At 40.4% G+C, this 21,768-nt stretch overlaps 1 protein-coding gene across 1 annotated transcript in view; it reads left to right on the top strand.

Moving 5' to 3' along the window:
- The window catches only part of lrrc75a (leucine rich repeat containing 75A), an 86,662-nt gene that overhangs the window by 47,473 nt on the left and 17,421 nt on the right, over positions 1–21,768 (top strand). Inside the window, exon 3 of the mRNA XM_061918818.1 lies at positions 7,281–7,393. Within this exon, the coding sequence (XP_061774802.1) occupies positions 7,281–7,393 (113 nt within the window). The remainder of the gene's footprint in view (positions 1–7,280; positions 7,394–21,768) is intronic.

Below are 21,768 nucleotides of genomic sequence, written 5' to 3' on the forward strand. Positions count from 1 at the left end.
GCCCCAGTCCCCACCTTAAGGAGTGGCTGCCAGACACTTTCAGCATGGTCTGGAACAGTCTTTTGGGGAGGGTGGAGGGCAGTGAGGAGGAAGGCAGAATCTTCCCCTTTAAATTCTCTAAATTGTCCTTTTCTTTTATTTGTCTTAGTTTGATTTTTTGAAAAAAATTCTTGTGGCTTGGGGGGGGCTTGAGTCCTGGGGGGCGTGGCATGAACTTTGGATTCATTTTGACTATCTGCAGAAAAAAAAATGTGTGCTTTGGTAGGGGAGGAAAAGCCGCACGGTGCGAACCTGTCAGACAGCGTTGAGGGACAAGTCCTGTCCCTCTTCTGCGCGTGCCTGTGCGTTGCTCCGGACCGCCGCCGGGGCGCTCGCGTCCCAGGTGGTGTGTCGTCACCGCGCGATGAGCCAGGTGCTGGGGAGGACATCCGGCTGACCCGTGAGTGGGGGCGGAAGCGGTCCTCTGCATCCGCCACTTTCGCCAGAAGTTGGCTCCATGCTTCCACCGCGCCGGGAGGAAGCTCTTCCTCGCTCAACTCCTCTTCGTCCTCGTGCGCCCATGGCTGAGCGTCAGCGACGAGCCGAAGGAACATCTCCTGTTTGTCCGCTTCCGTGAGGAGTATTTCTTCCACATCATTTGCGAGGAAGCCCTTTTGCTGGGATTTTTCTGTCAGACTTGAGCTGTAGGTGTTTGTGCTTCCTCGATGCAAGGATGATGTGGGACGAATCAGGCATGAATGTAAGTACATTTTTATTTGTTATTTAAATACAAAAGGCAAAACAAAAAGCACGCTCGATGGCGGATAATAATATATGCTAAAACGTTAACAAAAAACAGCACTTAGGCGAAAGAATACATAGATCTTACGTGGCGTGGTCCAAATGTTTAGCAGCGTGGCAAGGCGTGGAGGTTTGTGATAGAAATGTGGCATGAAGCAGAATGCAAAAATCCCAGACCGATGGACAGAAAGAAAATTATTTAAGTAGTGGCTGTGATAATTAGGAACAGGTGCGGGACTGAGGGCAGGGGCGTGACTAGAATAAAACTAATGAGGTTGGCATGGAAACAAACAAAACCAGGAAGTGCAAAACGTGACTGATTGTCCAAAATCAAAAACATAACAAGACAAAACAAGATCCATAGGTGTGACAGTCCTCCTGCAGTAGCTCTTTAAAAGGCAGCTGTGAGCCTGGCTCCTCGGCTTCTCTCTGAGACACTGCGTGTTCACCGCAGCCATCCGACCTCGAGGTATGTCTTTACAATCTCACTAAAACACTATTAAAACAATAAGCAGATAAGGGATCTTCCAGAATTGTCCTAGTAAATGTGTCTAATTACATCTGAAACGCTCACACTGCCGCCGCCCGGAGCCGTCGCTTTTTATTTTATTTTATTTTATAATTTTTTTCTATTCCTTCGCTATCAATATCATCATCCACGAATCTTTCATCCTCGCTCAAATTAATGAAGAAATTGTCGTTTTCTCGGTCCGAATAGCTCTTGCTGCTGGAGACTCCCATTAAAAACAATGTGAGGACGTGAGGAGCCCTCATCCTTGTGACGTCATCGTCTGCGACTTCCGGTAAAGGCAAAGCTCTTTTATCAGCACCAAAAGTTGCGAACTTTATCGCCGATGTTCTCCACTAAATCCTTTCAGCAAAAATATGGCAATATCGCGAAATGATCAAGTATGACACATAGAATGGACCTGCTATCCCCGTTTAAATAAGAAAATCTCATTTCAGTAGCCCTTTAATGTCATTGTTTGAGAACGGGTTCACAAACTAGGAATTTTTCTTGGTGCATGCTAGCTAGTGTAATTTTTCAGCCAAACGCAGTGTGTCTCCACAACAGAAGGGGGCGATATCAGCTTGTTTGGCTGTGTAGGTTTTCTGAACAAGTAAGAGTGCTACGTTCTAGTAGTTAATTATTACTGGTAGAAACTGGTCAGCTCGATGGTTATATTGTATAGCGCTTTTACTAGTAATGTGTGGATTGACACAGATATTAATACCGCCGATACCAGATTTTTATGCTCTAATATTGATTCTCAAATCAAAATATTGATACTTTAGTTATTTGAGATGTAATGTATATCATTAACAAGAACACAGTGTAAAGCAGGGGTGTCCAAAGTGTGGCCTGGGGGCCATTTGTAACCCGCTGCTAATTTTCAAACAGCCCATTCTAAAAACACTATTAAAAAGAATAATACTAAAAGATTGGAATAAAAGGGCAAACAGGTGAAATGTAGCGAGAAAAAGTTGCAACTTTGGCCCTAATAACACAAAGCTGCTATGCAGGCAATTCTTAAAGCTGTCATTGCTCAAAAAATACAAAATAAAACTCAATGTTGTTATGAATTATTGACCTATTTAAGGTTCCAATTCAAATGGCAATTAAAATTAAAATTCAATTTTGAAATATTTTAGGGAAAAATGTTGCATACAGCCATCAGTGTGAATGTGTGTGTGAATGGGAAATGCTGTTAAAGCGCTTTGGGCTCCTTTAAAAAAAAAAGGGTTAGAAAAGCGCTATACAATTACAACCATTTACCTATTGTTTATTTGCCATATTAAAAAAATATATTTTTCTTTGACAAAAATGCCAAAGAACAGAATGATAAAAACTTATAATTGGCAGATGTGAATTGTGAAGTGAATTATATTTATATAGCGCTTTTCTCAAGTGACTCAAAGCGCTTTACATAGTGAAACCCAATATCTAAGTTACATTTAAACCGGTGTGGGTGGCACTGGGAGCAGGTGGGTAAAGTGTCTTGCCCAAGGACACAACCGCAGTAACTAGGATGGCACAAGCGGGAATCGAACCTGCAACTCTCAAGTTGCTGGAACGGCCACTCTACCAACCGAGCTATGCCGCCCCACATTTGAACATTTGAACTTGCTCTAGAGACAAAAGCATAGAAGTTAAAAAACAAAAACCTATGACCCATTTTTAACACTTTTTTCTACTATCATTGCTCCAAAAATTATTAAATAAAATAAATGTTGTTGTGAATTAATTGAACTATTTAAGGCTACAAAAATGTTATATCAAATATTCCTCTTTGAAAATATTTTTGGGGAAAAATATTGCGTATATTTTTTTTTTTTGCCCAAAAACAGGGTTTTGCCAAAATGGCATGAAACTATTAAGAAAAACAAAACTTTTTCGACAAATACACCTGAAGTTGATGTTGAGATTTAAGCGTGGAATACATTTTCTTTATATGTTATTAAGCAGAAAATGACTGAGACCCTTCTGGGTCCCAGGTACTAAACTTGAGTAGAAAAGTAAAACAAATCCATAAAGTGTATTGTTTTTGAAAATGTGAAATTAAACATGGCCCCTGCATGCTTTGATTTTCCATTGTGCAGCCCTCAGCGCTGGGCTGTTGCATAGAGCGGAAAGGTGATGACAATTTTAAGGGCCCGCAGACACTGACCTACCATAATATATATTCATACAAATTGAAACAAAGCCACAAGTCGTGCAATATTCTAATTTTAATCTTAAAAAATGGTTTAGTCCATACTGGGATTCGTTATGCCCATGTTTCTTCTCCATCGCAATAAAGTGAGCGCGAGCAAAGCAGGGTTAGGATGCCCCGCAAAAAGCAAGGCCAGGAGTAGAAGCAGCAGATCAGGGGCCCAGGACATTGAACATTTTTTGGTGAGAGAGTAAAATTACCGAGGTTTGAAAGATACTTGTTCATGCATTTAACATACCTTTGACTGGGTGCACGCTGGACTCTGCAGTCTCCGTCAGCTGTTATCTCGCCACATTGCACTCTGGACAAGGCACATATTCCATGTGCTCTTTGTTCTACTTGCACATACAAACCCTGTTTCCATGAGTTGGGAAATTGTGTTGGATGTAAATATAAACTGAATACAATGATTTGCAAATCTTTTCAACCCATATTCAGTTAAATATGCTACAAAGACAAGATATTTGATGTTCAAACTCATAAACTTTATTCTTTTTTTTTGCAAATAATAATTAACTTAGAATTTCATGGCTGCAACACGTGCCAAAGTAGTTGGGAAAGGGCATGTTGACCACTGTGTTACATCACCTTTTCTTTTAACAACACTCAATAAACGTTTGGAAACTGAGGAAACTAATTGTTGAAGCTTTTAAAGTGGAATTCTTTCCCATTCTTGTTTTATGTAGAGCTTCAGTCGTTCAACAATCCGGGGTCTCCGCTGTCGTATTTTACGCTTCATAATGCGCCACACATTTTTGATGGGAGACAGGTCTGGACTGCAGGCAGACCAGGAAAGTATCTGCACTCTTTTTTTTACGAAGCCACGCTGTTGTAACACGTGCTGAATGTGGCTTGGCATTGTCTTACTGAAATAAGCAGTAAGACAAAGTGTGAAAAAGACGGCTTCTTTCTCTAGCAGGTGACTTCAAATTATGCTACATATTAGCTGTAATGCTACATTTCACAGCAACGCCATATCGCCCCACACTTGACAAATTACGGATGTCTGTTCGACATATTCCCACTTGAAGCCAAACCACCGCCAGACGATGGACCGCCTGCTGTTTTTCTTGGGAATTAATTATTTTTTCATTTGTTACCAGATTCACACTTTCTTTCTCTCGTATTACCACTCGCATGGCTTTGCTAGCATCACAGCTAACGTTACCCATGCTGCTACCTCTCTCCTCCGCAAGGGCGTATACGTATGTGACGTGAAAGTATGTGATGTGACAGTATGTGACAAAACCGCGATATATCGAGTATATCGATATATCGCCCAGCCCTACTGTGTGTGTGTGTGTGTGTGTGTGTGTGTGTGTGTGTGTGTGTGTGTGTGTGTGTGTATATATATATATACTGTGTGTGTATGTATATATATATATATACTGTGTATATATATATATATATATGTATATATATATATATATATTAGGGTTGCAAATCTTTGGGTGTCCCACGATTCGATTCAATATCGATTCTTGGGGTCACGATTCGATAATATATCGATTTTTTTTGATAATATATCAATTTTTTCGATTCGATTCAAAAAACGATATTTTTCCGATTCAAAACGATTCTGTATTCATTCAATACATAGGATTTCAACAGGATCTATCCCAGTCTGCTGACATGCAAGCAGAGTAGTAGATTTTTTTTTAAAAAGCTTTTATAATTGTAAAGGACAATGTTTTATCAACTGATTGCAATAATGTACATTTTGTTTAACTATTAAACAAACTAAAAATATGACTTATTTAAACCTTGTGAAAACATTGGACACAGTGTGTTGTCAATGAGATGCGATTCAAGTGTAAGCCACTTGTTGTTTTATTTTTATTTTTATAGATGTCTAATGATAATGTCAATGAGGGATTTCTAATCACTCCTATGCTGAAATTATAACTAATATTGATACTGTTGTTGATAATATTCATTTTTGTTACACTATTTTCGGTTTGTTCTTTGTTGTGTTTGTGTCTTCTCAATTGTTCTGTTTATTGCAGTTCTGAGTTTTGCTGGGTCAGGTTTGGTTTTGGATTTGTATTGCATGGTTATGGTATTGTTGTGTAGTGGTTTGTTGGATTGATGAAAAAAAAAAAAATCGATTTTTTAAAAATGAGAATCGATTCTGAATCGCACAACATATTCGAATCGTATTCGAATCGTATTCGAATCGATTTTTCCCCACACCCCTGATATATATATATATATATATATATATATATATATATATATATATATATATATGTATATATGTGTGTGTATATATATATATATATATATATATATATATATATATATATATATATATATATATATATTAGTATAACAAAGAGACAAATAGAGGAGAGGTTCATCCCTACAAGCCTGTAGGGATGAAAAAAAAAAATCAATTTTTTAAAAATGAGAATCGATTCTGAATCGCACAACGTATTCGAATCGTATTCGAATCGATTTCCCCCCACACCCCTGATATATATATATATATATATATATATATATATATATATATGTATATATATATATATATATATATATATATATATATATTAGTTTAACAAAGAGAAAAATAGAGGAGAGGTTCATCCCTACAAGCCTGTTTTGTGGTTACCCACTCATCAAGAAATCTCCTGACGAAACAGGCTTGTTGAGATGAAACTGTCTATATCTTTTTTATACCTCTGTATACCACGCTCTACACTCACATATTGAGCACTATTTTACATATACCAATCCTAAACTGTATATACGTATATATATAGGTACACCCCAGGAAACCAAATCAAATGGAACTGTTAGGTGCCCAAAGATTCACACCTCTAGTATCTACACTCATTTCTTATTTCCTAGGAATGTTTCTTGGAATTGAAGGGTTGCAGTGTTTTCCTATGGATAATTAATTTACAGTGTTGAGGTTCTTTGACAGCAGTAAATATTATGTATGTCCCGATCAACATTTTTGGCCTCAGATCCAATCCGATTTTGAGTCATAAAGTTGTACTTCGACAATAAATTATGTAACTCAAAATGTTTCATAAAGTATACACAAAAATATTTTTATAAAGCTCATCTTATTGAATTTTGAATTTTCTGGTGTATTACATTCGTGGTATTGAATGCTACATTACATTTTTAAAAGAAAATATAGTGGCTAGTGCACAATAATTTAACAAAAGCATCAACTACTATTGACTCACATTTAAATCCTTTGGATTTGGCTCTCAAAAAAATTCCAAAAGTATCGATCTAATCACTTTAGTATCGTTTGTATGCTAATACTATATCCGTTATTGATAGTATCGACATCTGAATTGATCACCAATATTTTACATTGAAGCTTTATTTTCTAGCATAGCGGTGACGATTATAACATCAGAAAATGCTTCACACTGTGGATTGACGACACCATCTCAAGCTTGAGCCTGTTTTCTGGCTAGACACGCACCCTCCTGGAATTCATACAACTCAAGAATGTGTAGAACAAGGAATCAGGAAATGTAATTGTGTCTCTGAGCGTGCATCCCTTTTTAAAGAATCCTTTATGTGAGTACAATCTTTAGCCATGTCAACACTGGGACACAAAGCTGCAATAAAGATCAGTAAAAAAAAAAGGCAAATATCAACCCTTGCACCTCTAGTAAATACCGTTACGCCCCTAATAATTATTACAGATTATGACGATAAGGTCAGATGTGATGGCATGTGGAGTTCGAAGTTTCGAGTTAGACAGACCAGTAGGATTTTGTCTCACCCTTCTGTTCTCCCTGATGGTGTGCCCAACAGGAGAGAGAATCTTTGGGGGCGATGGAAAAAGTCTGCCGTCAGCTGACATACCATCTCAGCCCCCACTCTCAGTGGAGAAGACAAGGGCTGCTCAAGAGGAAACCTCAAGCCTGGTGAGTAATTGATGTGTCATTTGAATAACATGAGTCACTGTCCTCTTTATTCTGTCCTTTTGTTTGGCTTGTCTTCCATACACTTGTTGTACAGGGTTTATGATAAAGTCTAAAGACGAAAATGCATGTATTGTACAATAATGTAAAAATTATTCTATTTTAAAATGCATTCATTACATATACATGTACATGTACATAACACTGTATTTTTAGGACCATATAAGACACTCTGTCAATAAACGGCTCTATGCAAGTCTATTTTAATAGATTTGCATTAAACGGGTTGTATTAGGATTTTTTTTTTTTTACATTTAAAATACTCCCTTGTTGTCTACATAAAATATAATTGTGTTTTTTGGTCGACATTTTGCATAGATTTTGTTTTACAGACAGTTTCTAGCCGTTTTCTAACCGTTTCTTCAGATCCTATTTACGTGGCTTCACATTGACAGGGTCTTCTCCCCGTCATCTATCGTTGTAGATTTTAGCGCGCTCATAGTACATCTACTGACGGATAGACGTTAGAACTCTAGGCTAGTTTGTGCTATAAATGGCAACAGCAGAGGATATATGCCCTACAGCAAGAGGATTGGGAAAAAGGAGTTTATTGACTATAGCGTGGACTGCTATGGCAGATGCGCGCAAATTTTTGTGATTTATGCGGATTCCAAATACACAGCACATGCACCGAAAGGGAAGAAAAATTGGTTTTGCATAATGTTTCGAAACAAAACGCCAGATAATATTACCCCCAACTCTGTGCCACTTTGAGTTCCTTATTCACACACCATAATAAAACCCATTTGTTGAAGCACAGTACGTCTGACTATGGGAGCCGTAAAGCTCTGATAATCCATCAAGCACCATGTGTAATGTTCTAAATTCTTAGTAACAAAACGTCAAAGTTTTGGTCTTGCTTGCTTACAGGTAATTGACAGGGGTCAACCTGCAGTCCAAATGTATCTCTTATGTGTGACTGCCATCTAATAGTCACACTTATCATTACACCTTGTACCACATAAAATTGGTGTGAGGTTCAGTAAGGACAACTCGAATCAATACATACAAACTCCGCTTCCATATGAGTTGGGAAATTGTGTTAGATGTAAATATAAATGGAATACAATGATTTGCAAATCCTTTTCAACCCATATTCAGTTGAATATGCTACAAAGACAACATATTTGATGTTCAAACTGATAAACATTTTTTTTTTGCAAACAATCATTAACTTTAGAATTTGATGTCAGCGACACGTGACAAAGAAGTTGGGAAAGGTGGCAATAAATACTGATAAAGTTGGGAAATTGTCATCAAACACTTATTTGGAACATCCCACAGGTGTGCAGGCTAATTGGGAACAGGTGGGTGCCGAGATTGGGTATGAAAGCAGCTTCCATGAAATGCTAAGTAATTCACAAACAAGGATGGGACGAGGGTCACTAATTTGTAAGTAAATTGTCAAACAGTTTTAGAACATCATTTCTCAACGAGCTATTGCAAGGGATTTAGGGATTTTACCATCTACAGTCCTTAAAGTCATCAAAAGGTTTCAGAGAATCTGGAGAAATCACTGCTCGTAAGCGATGATATTACGGACCGTTGATCCCTCAGGCGGTAATGCATCAAAAACCGACATCAGTGTGCAAAGGATATCACCACATGGGCTCAAAAACACTTCATAAAACCACTGTCAGTAACTACAGTTGGTTGCTACATCTTTAAGTGCAAGTTAAAACTCTGCTATGCAAAGCGAAACCCATTTATCAACAACACCAAGGAACGCCGCTGGCTTCACTGGGCCCAAGCTCATCTAAGATGGACTGATGCAAAGAGGTAAGGTGTTCTGTGGTCTGACGAGTCCACATTTCAAATTATATTTGGAAACTGTGGACGTGGTATCCTCCGGAACAAAGAGGAAAAAAAACATCCGGATGGTTATGGGCGCAAAGTTCAAAAGGCAGCATCTGTGATGGTATGGGGGTGTATTAGTGCCCAAGGCATGGGTAACTTACACATCTGTGAAGGCACCATTAATGCTGAATGGTCCATACAGGTTTTGGAGCAACATATGTTGTCATCCAAGCAACGTTGTCATGGACGCCCTTGCTTATTTCAGCAAGACAATGCCAAGCCATGTGTTACAACAGCGTGGCTTTGTAAAAAAAGAGTGCGGGTACTGTCCTGGCCCGCCTGCAGTCCAGACATGTCTCCCATCAAAAATGTGTGGCGCATTATGAAGCGTAAAATACAACGGTGGAGACCCCCGACTGTTGAACGACTGAAGCTCTACATAAAACAAGAATGGGAAAGAATTCCACTTTCAAAGCTTCCACAACTAGTTTCCTCAATTCCCAAATGTTTATTGATTGTTGTTAAAAGAAAAGGTGATGTAACACAGTGGTGAACATGCCCTTTCCCAACTACTTTGGCACGTGTTGCAGCCATGAGATTCTAAGTTAATTAATATTTGCAAAAAAAAATAAAGTTTATGAGTTTGAACATCAAATATCTTGTCTTTGTAGTGCATTCAACTGAATATGGGTTGAAAAAGATATGCAAATCATTGTTTTCCATTTATATTTAAATCTAACACAATTTCCCAACTCATATGGAAACGGGTTTTGTACATTAGGCGCTACGGGTTACAAGGCGAAATGTAAATTTTTGAGAGAAAAACGGATTTTCAGTACGCCGTATAGACCCAAAAATACGATAATTTGTTTTTATATAAAAAAATGTGTATATATACTCTATTTTTAACTTACAGAATATATCAAAGCATCAAGTCCTATGGACAGATAGCAGATAAATGACATGCTGCCAATAATTAAATTCCATCCATCCATCCATCTTCTTCCGCTTATTCGAGGTCAGGTCGCGGGGGCAACAGCCTAAGCAGGGAAACCCAGACTTCCCTTTCCCCAGCCACTTCGTCTAGCTCTTCCCGGGGGCTCCCGAGGCGTTCCCGGGCCAGCCGAGAGACATAGTCTTCCCAACGTGTCCTGGGTCTTCCCCGTGGCCTCCTACCTGTTGGACGTGCCCTAAACACCTCCCTAGGGAGGCGTTCGGGTGGCATCCTGACCAGATGCCCGAACCACCTCATCTGGCTCCTCTCGATGTGGAGGAGCAGCGGCTTTACTTTGAGCTCCTCCCGGATGGCAGAGCTTCTCACCCTATCTCTAAGGGAGAGCCCCGCCACACGGCGGAGGAAACTCATTTTGGCCGCTTGTACCCGTGATCTTATCCTTTCGGTCATGACCCAAAGCTCATGACCATAGGTGAGGATGGGAACGTAGATCGACCGATAAATTGAGAGCTTTGCCTTCCGGCTCAGCTCCTTCTTCACCACAACGGATCGGTACAACATCCGCATTACTGAAGACGCCGCACCGATCCGCCTGTCGATCTCACAATCCACTCTTCCCCCACTCGTGAACAAGACTCCTAGGTACTTGAACTCCTCCACTTAGGGCAGGGGCTCCTCCCCAACCCGGAGATGGCACTCCACCCTTTTCCGGGCAAGAAACATGGACTCGCACTTGGAGGTGCTGATTCTCATTCCGGTCGCTTCACACTCGGCTGCAAACCGATCCAGTGAGAGCTGAAGATCTCGGTCAGATGAAGCCATCAGGACCACATCATCTGCAAAAAGCAGAGACCTAATCCTGCGGTCACCAACCCCGAACCCCTCAACGCCTTGACTGCGCCTAGAAATTCTGTCCATAAAAGTTATGAACAGAATCGGTGACAAAGGACAGCCTTGGCGGAGTCCAACTCTCACTGGAAATGTGTTCGACTTACTGCCGGCAATGCGGACCAAGCTCTGGCACTGATCGTACAGGGAGCGGACCGCCACAATAACACAGTCCGATACCCCATACTCTCTGAGCACTCCCCACAGGACTTCCCGAGGGACACGGTCAAATGCCTTCTCCAAGTTCACAAAGCACATGTAGACTGGTTGGGCAAACTCCCATGCACCCTCAAGAACCCTGCCGAGAGTATAGAGCTGGTCCATAGTTCCACGACCAGGACGAAAACCACACTGTTCCTCCTGAATCCGAGGTTCGACTATCCGGCGTAGCCTCCCTTCCAGTACACCTAAATAAACCTTACCGGGATGATTGAGGAGTGTGATCCCACGATAGTTGGAACACACCCTCCGGTCCCCCTTCCTAAAGAGAGGAACCACCACCCCGGTCTGCCAATCCAGAGGTACCGCCCCCGATGTCCACGCGATGCTGCAGAGTCTTGTCAACCAAGACAGCCCCACAGCATCCAGAGCCTTAAGGAACTCCAGGCGGATCTCGTCCTACCTCAGCGACCTCAGCCCCAGAAATAGGAGAGTCCACCACAGATTCCCCAGGCACTGATTCTTCATAGGAAGACTTGTTGGTGGGATTGAGGAGGTCTTCGAAGTATTCCTTCCACCTATCCACAACATCCGCAGTTGAGGTCAGCAGAACACCATCCGCACCATACACGGTGTTGATAGTGCACTGCTTCCCCTTCCTGAGGCGGCGGACGGTGGTCCAGAATCGCTTTGAAGCCGTCCGGAAGTCATTTTCCATGGCTTCCCCGAACTCCTCCCATGTCCGAGTTTTTGCCTCAGCGACCGCTGAAGCCGCACACCGCTTGGCCTGTCGGTACCTGTCCACTGCCTCCGGAGTCCTATGAGCCAAAAGGACCCGATAGGACTCCTTCTTCAGCTTGACGGCATCCCTCACCACTGGTGTCCACCAAGGGGTTTTAGGATTGCCGCCCCGACAAGCATCAACTACCTTGCGGCCACAACTCCGATCAGCCGCTTCGACAATAGAGGTGCGGAACATGGTCCATTCGGACTCAATGTCCAGCACCTCCCTCGTGACATGTTCGAAGTTCTTCCGGAGGTAGGAATTGAAACTTTCTCTGACAGAAGACTCTGCCAGACGTTCCCAACAGACCCTCACAATGCGTTTGGGCCTGCCAGGTCGGTCCGGCATCCTCCCCCACCATCGCAGTCAACTCACCACCAGGTGGTGATCGGTAGAAAGCTCCGCCCCTCTCTTCACTCGAGTGTCCAAAACATAAGGCCGCAAATCCGATGACACAACTACAAAGTCGATCATGGAACTGCGGCCTAGGGTGTCCTGGTGCCAAGTGCACATATGGACACCCTTATGTTTGAACATGGTGTTTGTAATGGACAAATTGTGACGAGCACAAAAGTCCAATAACAAAACACTACTCTGGTTCAGATCCGGGCGGGCATTTTTCCCAATCACGCCTCTCCAGGTTTCACTGTCGTTGCCAACATGAGCGTTGAAGTCCCCTAGTAGGACAAGGGAATCACCCGGGGGAGCACTTTCCAGTACTCCCTCGGGTGTACCCGAAAAGGGTGGGTACTCTGAACTGCCGTTTGGTGCGTAAGCACAAACAACAGTCAGGACCCGTCCCCCCACCTGAAGGTGGAGGGAGGCTACCCTTTCGTCCACTGGGTTGAACTCCAACGTGCAGGCTTTAAGCCGGGGGGCAACCAGAATTGCCACCCCAGCCCGTCGCCTCTCACTGTCGGCAACGCCAGAGTGGAAGAGGGTCCAGTCCCTCTCGAGAGAAGTGGTTCCAGAGCCCTTGCTGTGCGTCGAAGTGAGTCCGACTATATCCAGCCGGAACTTCTCCACTTCGCGCTCTAACTCAGGCTCTTTACCCCCCAGTGAGGTGACGTTCCACGTCCCAAGAGCTAGCTTCTGTAGCCGAGGATCGGACCGCCAAATGCCCTGCCTTCGGCTGCCGCCCAGCTCACATTCCACCCGACCTCTATGGCCCCTGCTATGGGTGGTGAGCCCATTGGAGGGGTGACCCACGTTGCCTCTCCGGGCTGTGCCCGGCCGGGCCCCATGGGAACAGGCCCGGCCACCAGGCGCTCGCCATCGTGCCCCAACTCCGGGCCTGGCTCCAGAGGGGGGCCCCGGTGACCCGCGTCTGGGCGAGGGAAATCTGGGTCCATGTTTTATCTTTTTCATAAATTGCCGATGGAAATATACCAATGAAGGTTCTCATTCATCCAGGTCATTGTCATCTCAGGGCATTCAAACTTTCGCAACTGGATTGCTTTGTTGCAGTCCAGTTGCAAACGATTGAACGCCCTGAGACAATGGAACTATATATATAATACTAAGTTATTTTAAACATTGAGCAAACTTTATTTCATACAATGTTGCCCATGTTAACGAGAGCTAAGGAAGAAGGGAATCATTAATTGTAAATCAAATAATTTCATTGCTGCAATAATAAAAAAAAAAACGGTTTACGACTTTCTAAATAACATATTCAACATTATGAGAGCCCCCTAGACATGAAATAACACCCTTTAACACCTACACTCTTTTAATCCAATTCAGTCATGCTGCTTGAGGCTAATTCAACGGGTGACCAAGATACTGAGCAGCATGCTCCGATTGTTTTGGTCTCCTCTGGATCTTAATATTATTGTAGTATCGATATAATTAGTTAATCTGGCCATGTATTACTTGAAAATGTTGAATTTCGGACCAAACAATTGTAGAATATACTTTAAAATGTTTTGAATACCCCCCCAAAAAATCAGAAATGTGGTGAAGCGCGATGTATAAAGAGACGACGGTAAATGTATTATTTTTCTTGATATTGTTACTATGGATAACCGAATTTGCAACTTTTTCATTTCCGATACGACACCGAGAGACATATTCAGTCATTTGGGGGCCCCAAGGCAAACCTAGTAATTGGGGCCCACCACATAACAAACAGATCATGGTAATTGATGATGTTGTTAGAAACTACCATGAGAGTTGCACATTGAAGCTGGGCAAACTGCATAATGAGCATCACCGATCACCACGCGTGTACTGCAATTAATAGGAAGTTAAGAACATTAATCAAAAATTTCGGAGATTATTATTTTATTGGCACAGTTGGACAGATGTGACGCGTAGTGCTGTTGTTGTAAAGGCCGTAAGTGTGAGACTTGTGGGAAAAAGAGAGCTATTGACGGTGGCCATTCCTGAACGCGAGAGGACTGTTGACTTATTTAAAAGTGCCTCTCAGTAACTTTATTAATTATTTTTTTATAAAATATTTTAGGGACCCTGCAACTCTCGAGCCCACGACAACTGCCTGTGTTTGCCTAACAGTCATTCCGCCTCTGACAATACCGATAATGTAGCCATGAGTGGTAGCCAATACCGGTATCTATCCGATAAGATATCAGCACAAATCATACATACTTTTATTATTTTGGCTACAAAATATACTACGAAATATAACATTAGAAAAAGTCTGATTAAGTGAATTTACTGAAACAGAGAACATTGGTCGGCATGACAAACACTGACCTGTTTATTATTAACTGTCTGGAATGGGTGCACGAAGGCCCTGAGTAGTCCTGGGTTCAATCCCGGACTCGGGATCTTTCTGTGTGGAGTTTGCAGGTTCTCCCCGTGGCTGCGTGGGTTCCCTCCGGGTACTACGGCTTCCTCCCACCTCCAAAGACATGCACCTGGGGATAGGTTGATTGGCAACACTAAATTGACCCTAATGTGTGAATGTGAGTGTGAATGTTGTCTGTCTATCTGTGTTGGCCCTGCGATGAAGTGGCGACTTGTCCAGGGTGTACACCGCCTTTCGCCCGATTGTAGCTGAGATAGGGACCAGCGCCCCCCGCGACCCCAAAGGGAATAAGCGTTAGAAAATGGATGGATAGATGGATGTCTGGAATGGACTTATGCTGGCTTTAGGTTGAAGTAAAGTGGTTATTGTTTTGTTTTTTGGCAACATCTAGTGATCACAATAATTAATTAGGTTAAGCTAATTAGAGTAAATTGAATAATGCGGACACGTTTTTTACTGGATACTTTATAATAAGCTTCTGCTATGGAGACTTTGTGCAAATATAATTATTTGACACCTGTTAGTATTGACAAATGCGGTGTTTTAGACTGCCATATTGTTCGATTAAGGACACTTGTTACGTATGTCTAGCTTGTAGCTGCTAGCTCCTAGCAATCGATATCAAAAAATAGGACTGAAATTCGATGCTTTTGTTGTTGTTGTTGTTGTTGCTGTTTTTGGACCGGTATCTTATGTCAATGTCGGATCAGGACACCACTAATTGTTTGTCTTAGGAAGATCTACCGGAGCCAGACAAGTATTGGTAAGTTGAATATTGATAATTTGTTGTTAAATTTTTCACAATTACAATTTGTATATTATCTTTACCATTTTGGTGTGAAAAATAACACACTCTCAAACATCGGTAAAATCAGAAGAAAATAGATGGAGATTTTGTTATACAGTAGGGCAAAAAAGTATTTAGTCAGCCACTGATTGTGCAAGTTCTCCCACTTAAAATGATGACAGAGGTCTGTAATTTTCATCATAGGTACACTTCAACTGTGAGTGACAGACTGTGAAAAAAAATCCAGGAATTCACATTGTAGGAACTTTAAAGAATTTATTTGTAAATTATGGTTGAAAATAAGTATTTGGTCAACCATTCAAAGCTCTCACTGATGGAAGGAGGTTTTGGCTCAAAATCTCACGATACATGGCCCCATTCATTCTTTCCTTAACACGGATCAATCGTCCTGTCCCCTTAGCAGAAAAACAGCCCCAAAGCATGATGTTTCCACCCCCATGCTTCACAGTAGGTATGGTGTTCTTGGGATGCAACTCAGTATTCTTCTTCCTCCAAACACGACGAGTTGAGTTTTTACCAAAATGGATACATGGATGATACAGCAGAGGATTGGGAGAATGTCAAGTGGTCAGATGAAACCAAAATAGAACTTTTTGGTACAAACTCAACTCGTCGTGTTGGAAGAAGAAGAATACTGAGTTGCATCCCAAGAACACCAAACCTACTGTGAAGCATGGGGGTCGAAACATCATGCTTTGGGGCTGTTTTTCTGCTAAGGGGACAGGATGATTGATCCGTGTTAAGGAAAGAATGAATGGGGCCATGTATCATGAGATTTTGAGCCAAAACCTCCTTCCATCAGTGAGAGATTTGAATGGTTGACCAAATACTTATTTTCCACCATAATTTACAAATATTTTTTTTTTAATTCCTACAATGTTGATTCCTGGATTTTTTTTCATGTTTGTCTCTCACAGTTGAAGTGTACCTATGATGAAAATTACAGACCTCTGTCATCATTTTAAGTGGGAGAACTTGCACAATCGGTGGCTGACTAAATACTTTTTTGCACCGCTGTATGTCTACATAAAAACTGTAATTTTATTGTCAGTTTGGCAGTGACCTCAATCTTTCTGGGTGCTTGTCTGTCGATATGTCTGCCACCTGCTGTCTGGCGGGCCATGGCTGCCTTACTTCCAGATATATATTAGCAGTCTCACACCCTTGTGCACATTGACTCGGTATGCCTGTAATACTCTTTGCTCTTATTGCCTTAGACTTAGTTTTTTCTTCTATTTTAATAGAGAATATATGATGCTATACTCTGCAAAAGTCCACAATTAGATTTGTTTTATCAACGCAATCACAGTACAAGCATGTGTTAATGGGAAATCACACTGGTATAGACCATCTGCTCCTGTTGAGAGCAGTTTCATAAGCTTGGTATATGACCTCGCAGAGGCTGACTTGTCTTACAGAGCCAAATTCATCATTAATAATAAATGTTCACATTAGTTTTGTGATTGTGTCGTAATTAGGTATGTAACGATTCGTTTTAACGATTTGATCCAAATAATAATTTGAGATTCCCAAAATTAATCAGGGACGATGTTAATTTATTTATCTCGATACTATCCGAAATTATTCAGTAAGTTGAAAACGATTCAGTAACTTTTTAGCCAAAAACTCAACCAGTGTGACTGTGAAAAAAATACTGGATACTAACTGCAGGTGGAGTTTCCTACATTCCTGTTATTCTTGTAAGGGAATTAGGTATGAATGGATTTTCTGTATGAACAAGCAGGTAATCAACAATGAATAGCCCATAAAGTGCAACCAACACTTTAGGTTGAATGAACAAGAGGAAACATTTCTGCACTCGTTTTCAACATTCAAGAATCAATCAATCAATCAATCAATGTTTACTTATATAGCCCTGAATCACTAGTGTCTCAAAGGGCTGCACAAACGACAACACAAACCACTACGACATCCTCGGTAGGCCCACATAAGGGCAAGGAAAACTCACACCCTGTGGGACGTCGGTGACAATGATGACTATGAGAACCTTGGAGAGGAGGAAAGCAATGGATGTCGAGCGGGTCTAACATGATACTGTGGAAGTTAAATCCATAATGGATCCAACACAGTCGCGAGAGTCCAGTCCAAAGCGGATCCAACACAGCAGCGAGAGTCCCGTTCACAGCGGAGCTAGCAGGAAAACATCCCAAGCGGAGGCGGATCAGCAGCGCAGAGATGTCCCCAGCCGATACACAGGCAAGCAGTACATGGCCACCGGATCGGACCGGACCCCCTCCACAAGGGAGAGTGGAACACAGGAGAAAAAGAAAAGAAACGGCAGATCAACTGGTCTGAAAAGGGAGTCTATTTAAAGGCTAGAGTATACAAAAGAGTTTTAAGGGGAGACTTAAATGCTTCTACTGAGGTGGCATCTCGAACTGTTACCGGGAGGGCATTCCAGAGTACTGGAGCCCGAACGGAAAACGCTCTATAGCCCGCAGACTTTTTTGGGGCTTTGGGAATCACTAATAAGCCGCAGTCCTTTGAACGCAGATTTCTTGCCGGGACATATGGTACAATACAATCGGCAAGATAGGATGGAGCTAAACCGTGTAGTATTTTATACGTAAGTAGTAAAACCTTGAAGTCACATCTTAAGTGCACAGGAAGCCAGTGCAGGTGAGCCAGTACAGGCGTAATGTGATCAAACTTTCTTGTTCTTGTCAAAAGTCTAGCAGCCGCATTTTTTACCAACTGTAATCTTTTAATGCTAGACATGGGGAGACCCGTAAATAATACGTTACAGTAATCGAGGCGAGACGTAACAAACGCATGGATAATGATCTCAGCGTCTTTAGTGGACAGAATGGAGCGAATTTCAGCGATATTACGGAGATGAAAGAAGGCCGTTTTAGTAACGCTTTTAATGTGTGACTCAAAGGAGAGAGTTGGGTCAAAGATAATACCCAGATTCTTTACCGTGTCGCCTTGTTTTGATTGATTGATTGATTGATATATTTTTATTTCAAATATGCAAAAAAACAAACAAGAGCAAGCATGATCCAATACAGTGCTATAGCCTTAATGGCTATTATAACAAAATGAAAACAATGGAGAATAAAAAAAAACAAATGAGCAGTGAGAAGAAGTATACACTTATTTAATCCCACCCCTTTTCTTTAAATCATAAATTACTCTGAGCTCGAACTTCCTTGTTCACTCTATGTACAAACTTAATGAACTTGTATATAAATAAATGATAGATATATACATACATATGCACACTACACACATACATAGCCACACCGTTACCACAAGTGCTCATGGAAATAGTATCATGAAAAAAAACAAAAAAAAACAGCAGTACCAGTGCCTCAATGGGCAGCCCCTAACTCTTTTGTAACACAAGAAACCCAATATCAAAGCCCTTCTTCATGTCTGTACCTCTGGAATACCATGTACCTAAACTTCTTTTTAAACTGGTTTATGTTTGGACATTGCTTTAACTCCACATTCAAACCATTCCATAGTTTCACTCCACAGATTGAAATACAAAAACTTTTGATGGTCGTTCTACAACTAAGCATTTTGAAATTAAAATTTCCCCTTAAATTATAATCCCCCTCTCGTGTGCTGAACCATTTTTGAATGCTTCCTGGGAGTTTATTTATTTTGGCTTTATACATTATTTGTGCAGTTTGATACAAAATAATATCATTAAATTTCAATATTTTTGACTGTAAGAATAGTGAATGAGTATGGTCCAGATATCCAACCTTGTTGATGATGCGTACAGCTCTTTTCTGAAGTATAATTATTGAGTTTAATGAGTTTTTATAATTATTCCCCCAGACTTCCACACAGTAGGTTAAATATGATAAAACTAATGAACAGTAGAGAATGTGGAGTGATTTGTGATCTACAACCTGCTTTGCTTTATTTATTACTGAGATGCTTCTTGACAGCTTAGACTGTACATGTTTTATATGTGGTTTCCAGTTAATTTGATAGTCAATTGTAACTCCAAGGAATTTTATTTCAAAAACCCTTTCAATATCCACCCCATCTATTTGTATCTGTACCCTTGTTTCACGTGTCCTCTTTCCAAACAGCATTAACTTAGTCTTAGTCAGGTTTAATGACAATTTATTATAGTCAAACCAAGCTTTTAGTTTACTCATTTCTTCCATAATGACTTCCTGTAATTGATTTAAATCATCCCCTGAACAAAAAATATTAGTGTCATCAGCAAATAACACTAATTTCAATAATGTAGACACTTTACAGATATCATTGATATACAGGATGAACAATTTTGGCCCCAACACTGACCCCTGGGGGACACCACAAGCAATGTCCAAACACGATGAAAAGCAATTCCCCAACTTCACAAACTGTTGTCTCTTATTTAAGTAACTTTTAAGCCAGTCTAGTATAACTCCCCAGATTCCATACTTTTCCATTTTATTGATTAATATATCATGGTTAATTGTGTCAAATGCTTTTTTTAGATCAATAAATATTCCCATTGCATATTGTTTCTTGTCTATGGCATTTGTGATGTCCTCTATTGTTTCAATGATTGCCATTGATGTAGATCTGTTTGATCTAAACCCATATTGACAGTCAGGGAGTAAATTATGTTTTTCTATAAATGCATCTAACCTTTTATTGAATAGTTTTTCTAATATTTTAGAGAATTGTGGAAGTAAAGAGACGGGTCTATAGTTTGTGAAGTGATGTTTGCTCCCAGTTTTAAACAGAGGTATAACTTTAGCTATTTTCATTTCATTCGGAAATGGGCCAGTTTGAAATGACAGATTACAGATATATGTTAATGGTTTTGATATTCCTGTAATGACATTTTTCACCAATGCCATACTAATGTCATTGCAGTCTGTGGACATTTTGTTCTTACATTTGTTTACAATATCCAACACTTCTTCTTCACCCACTGCATTTAAAAACATAGAATTGAGATTTATCTCCAACAATCCCTCCATATTTTTACCAGTTGTCCGTGGATCTGGGATTTTTGCTGCAAGTTCGGGTCCAATACTTACAAAGAATTTATTGAAGGCATTAGCTACATCTTCAATATTATCATTTTCTTTACCATCATTCATGAAATATGTTGGATAGTTATTTGAAGAGGTACTGTTTCTTATAATACTGTTTAATAAATTCCATATTCCTTTGATATTATTTTTATTATCATCAAGTAATTTCTTATAATAATCCCTCTTATTTGACCTCATAATATTAGTTAACTTGTTTTTATATTTTTTATATTTATTTTCTGCTTCTTTTGTTTTCAATCTTATAAATTCCCTGTAAAGAGTGTTTTTCTTTTTACAAGCATTTTGCAATCCCTTTGTGATCCAAGGACAATTAGTATACTTTCTTTTGCTGATGCATTCTTTTATTGGGCAATTTTTATCATATAATGACCTAAATATTCTCAAAAATATATTGTAAGCACTATTAACATCACCATTTTCATAAATTACATCCCAATTCTGCTCCAGTAAATCATGTTTAAATGAACTAATGGATTCCTCTGATCTCGTTCTTCTGTATTGGGTTGGCTTTTCTAATTTTTTTGTCCTGTAGTTACCATCAAATATCAGAAAAACTGGGAGGTGGTCAGTGATATCTTTGATCAATAGCCCACTTACGGTCTTATTTTCAATATCGTTGGTAAATATGTTGTCGATTAGAGTGGCAGAGTGGGATGAAATTCGACTAGGTCTGGTGATTTTGGGATATAAACTTATACTGTACATTGTGTCAATGAAATTAACTATATCGTTATTTTTACTGGGATTTAAAAGGTCGATATTAAAGTCTCCACAAATGAAGACAGCTTTATTAACATTACTCTTCTTTGAAAACAGGCATTCCATCCAATCTGTAAAATGTGCAATGCTTGCACCTGGTGATCTGTATATACAACTAATAATGACATTTCTACTTTTTTCCATACAAATTTCAAGCGTTAGACATTCAAGTAGGTTATCAGCCACAGTTGTCATATCATCCAGACGTTTGAATCTCAAGGTGCTATCCACATAGATTGCCACACCACCACCACCCTTGTTTTGTCTATTTATATTAATAAAGTCATAACCATCCAGTTCAAAATCTGACACGTTTTCACTGTTAATCCAAGTTTCAGATACTGCAATTATGT

This window comes from Nerophis ophidion, linkage group LG13, assembly GCF_033978795.1.
Source record: "Nerophis ophidion isolate RoL-2023_Sa linkage group LG13, RoL_Noph_v1.0, whole genome shotgun sequence".
In the NCBI taxonomy this organism is placed as follows: Eukaryota; Metazoa; Chordata; class Actinopteri; order Syngnathiformes; family Syngnathidae; genus Nerophis; species Nerophis ophidion.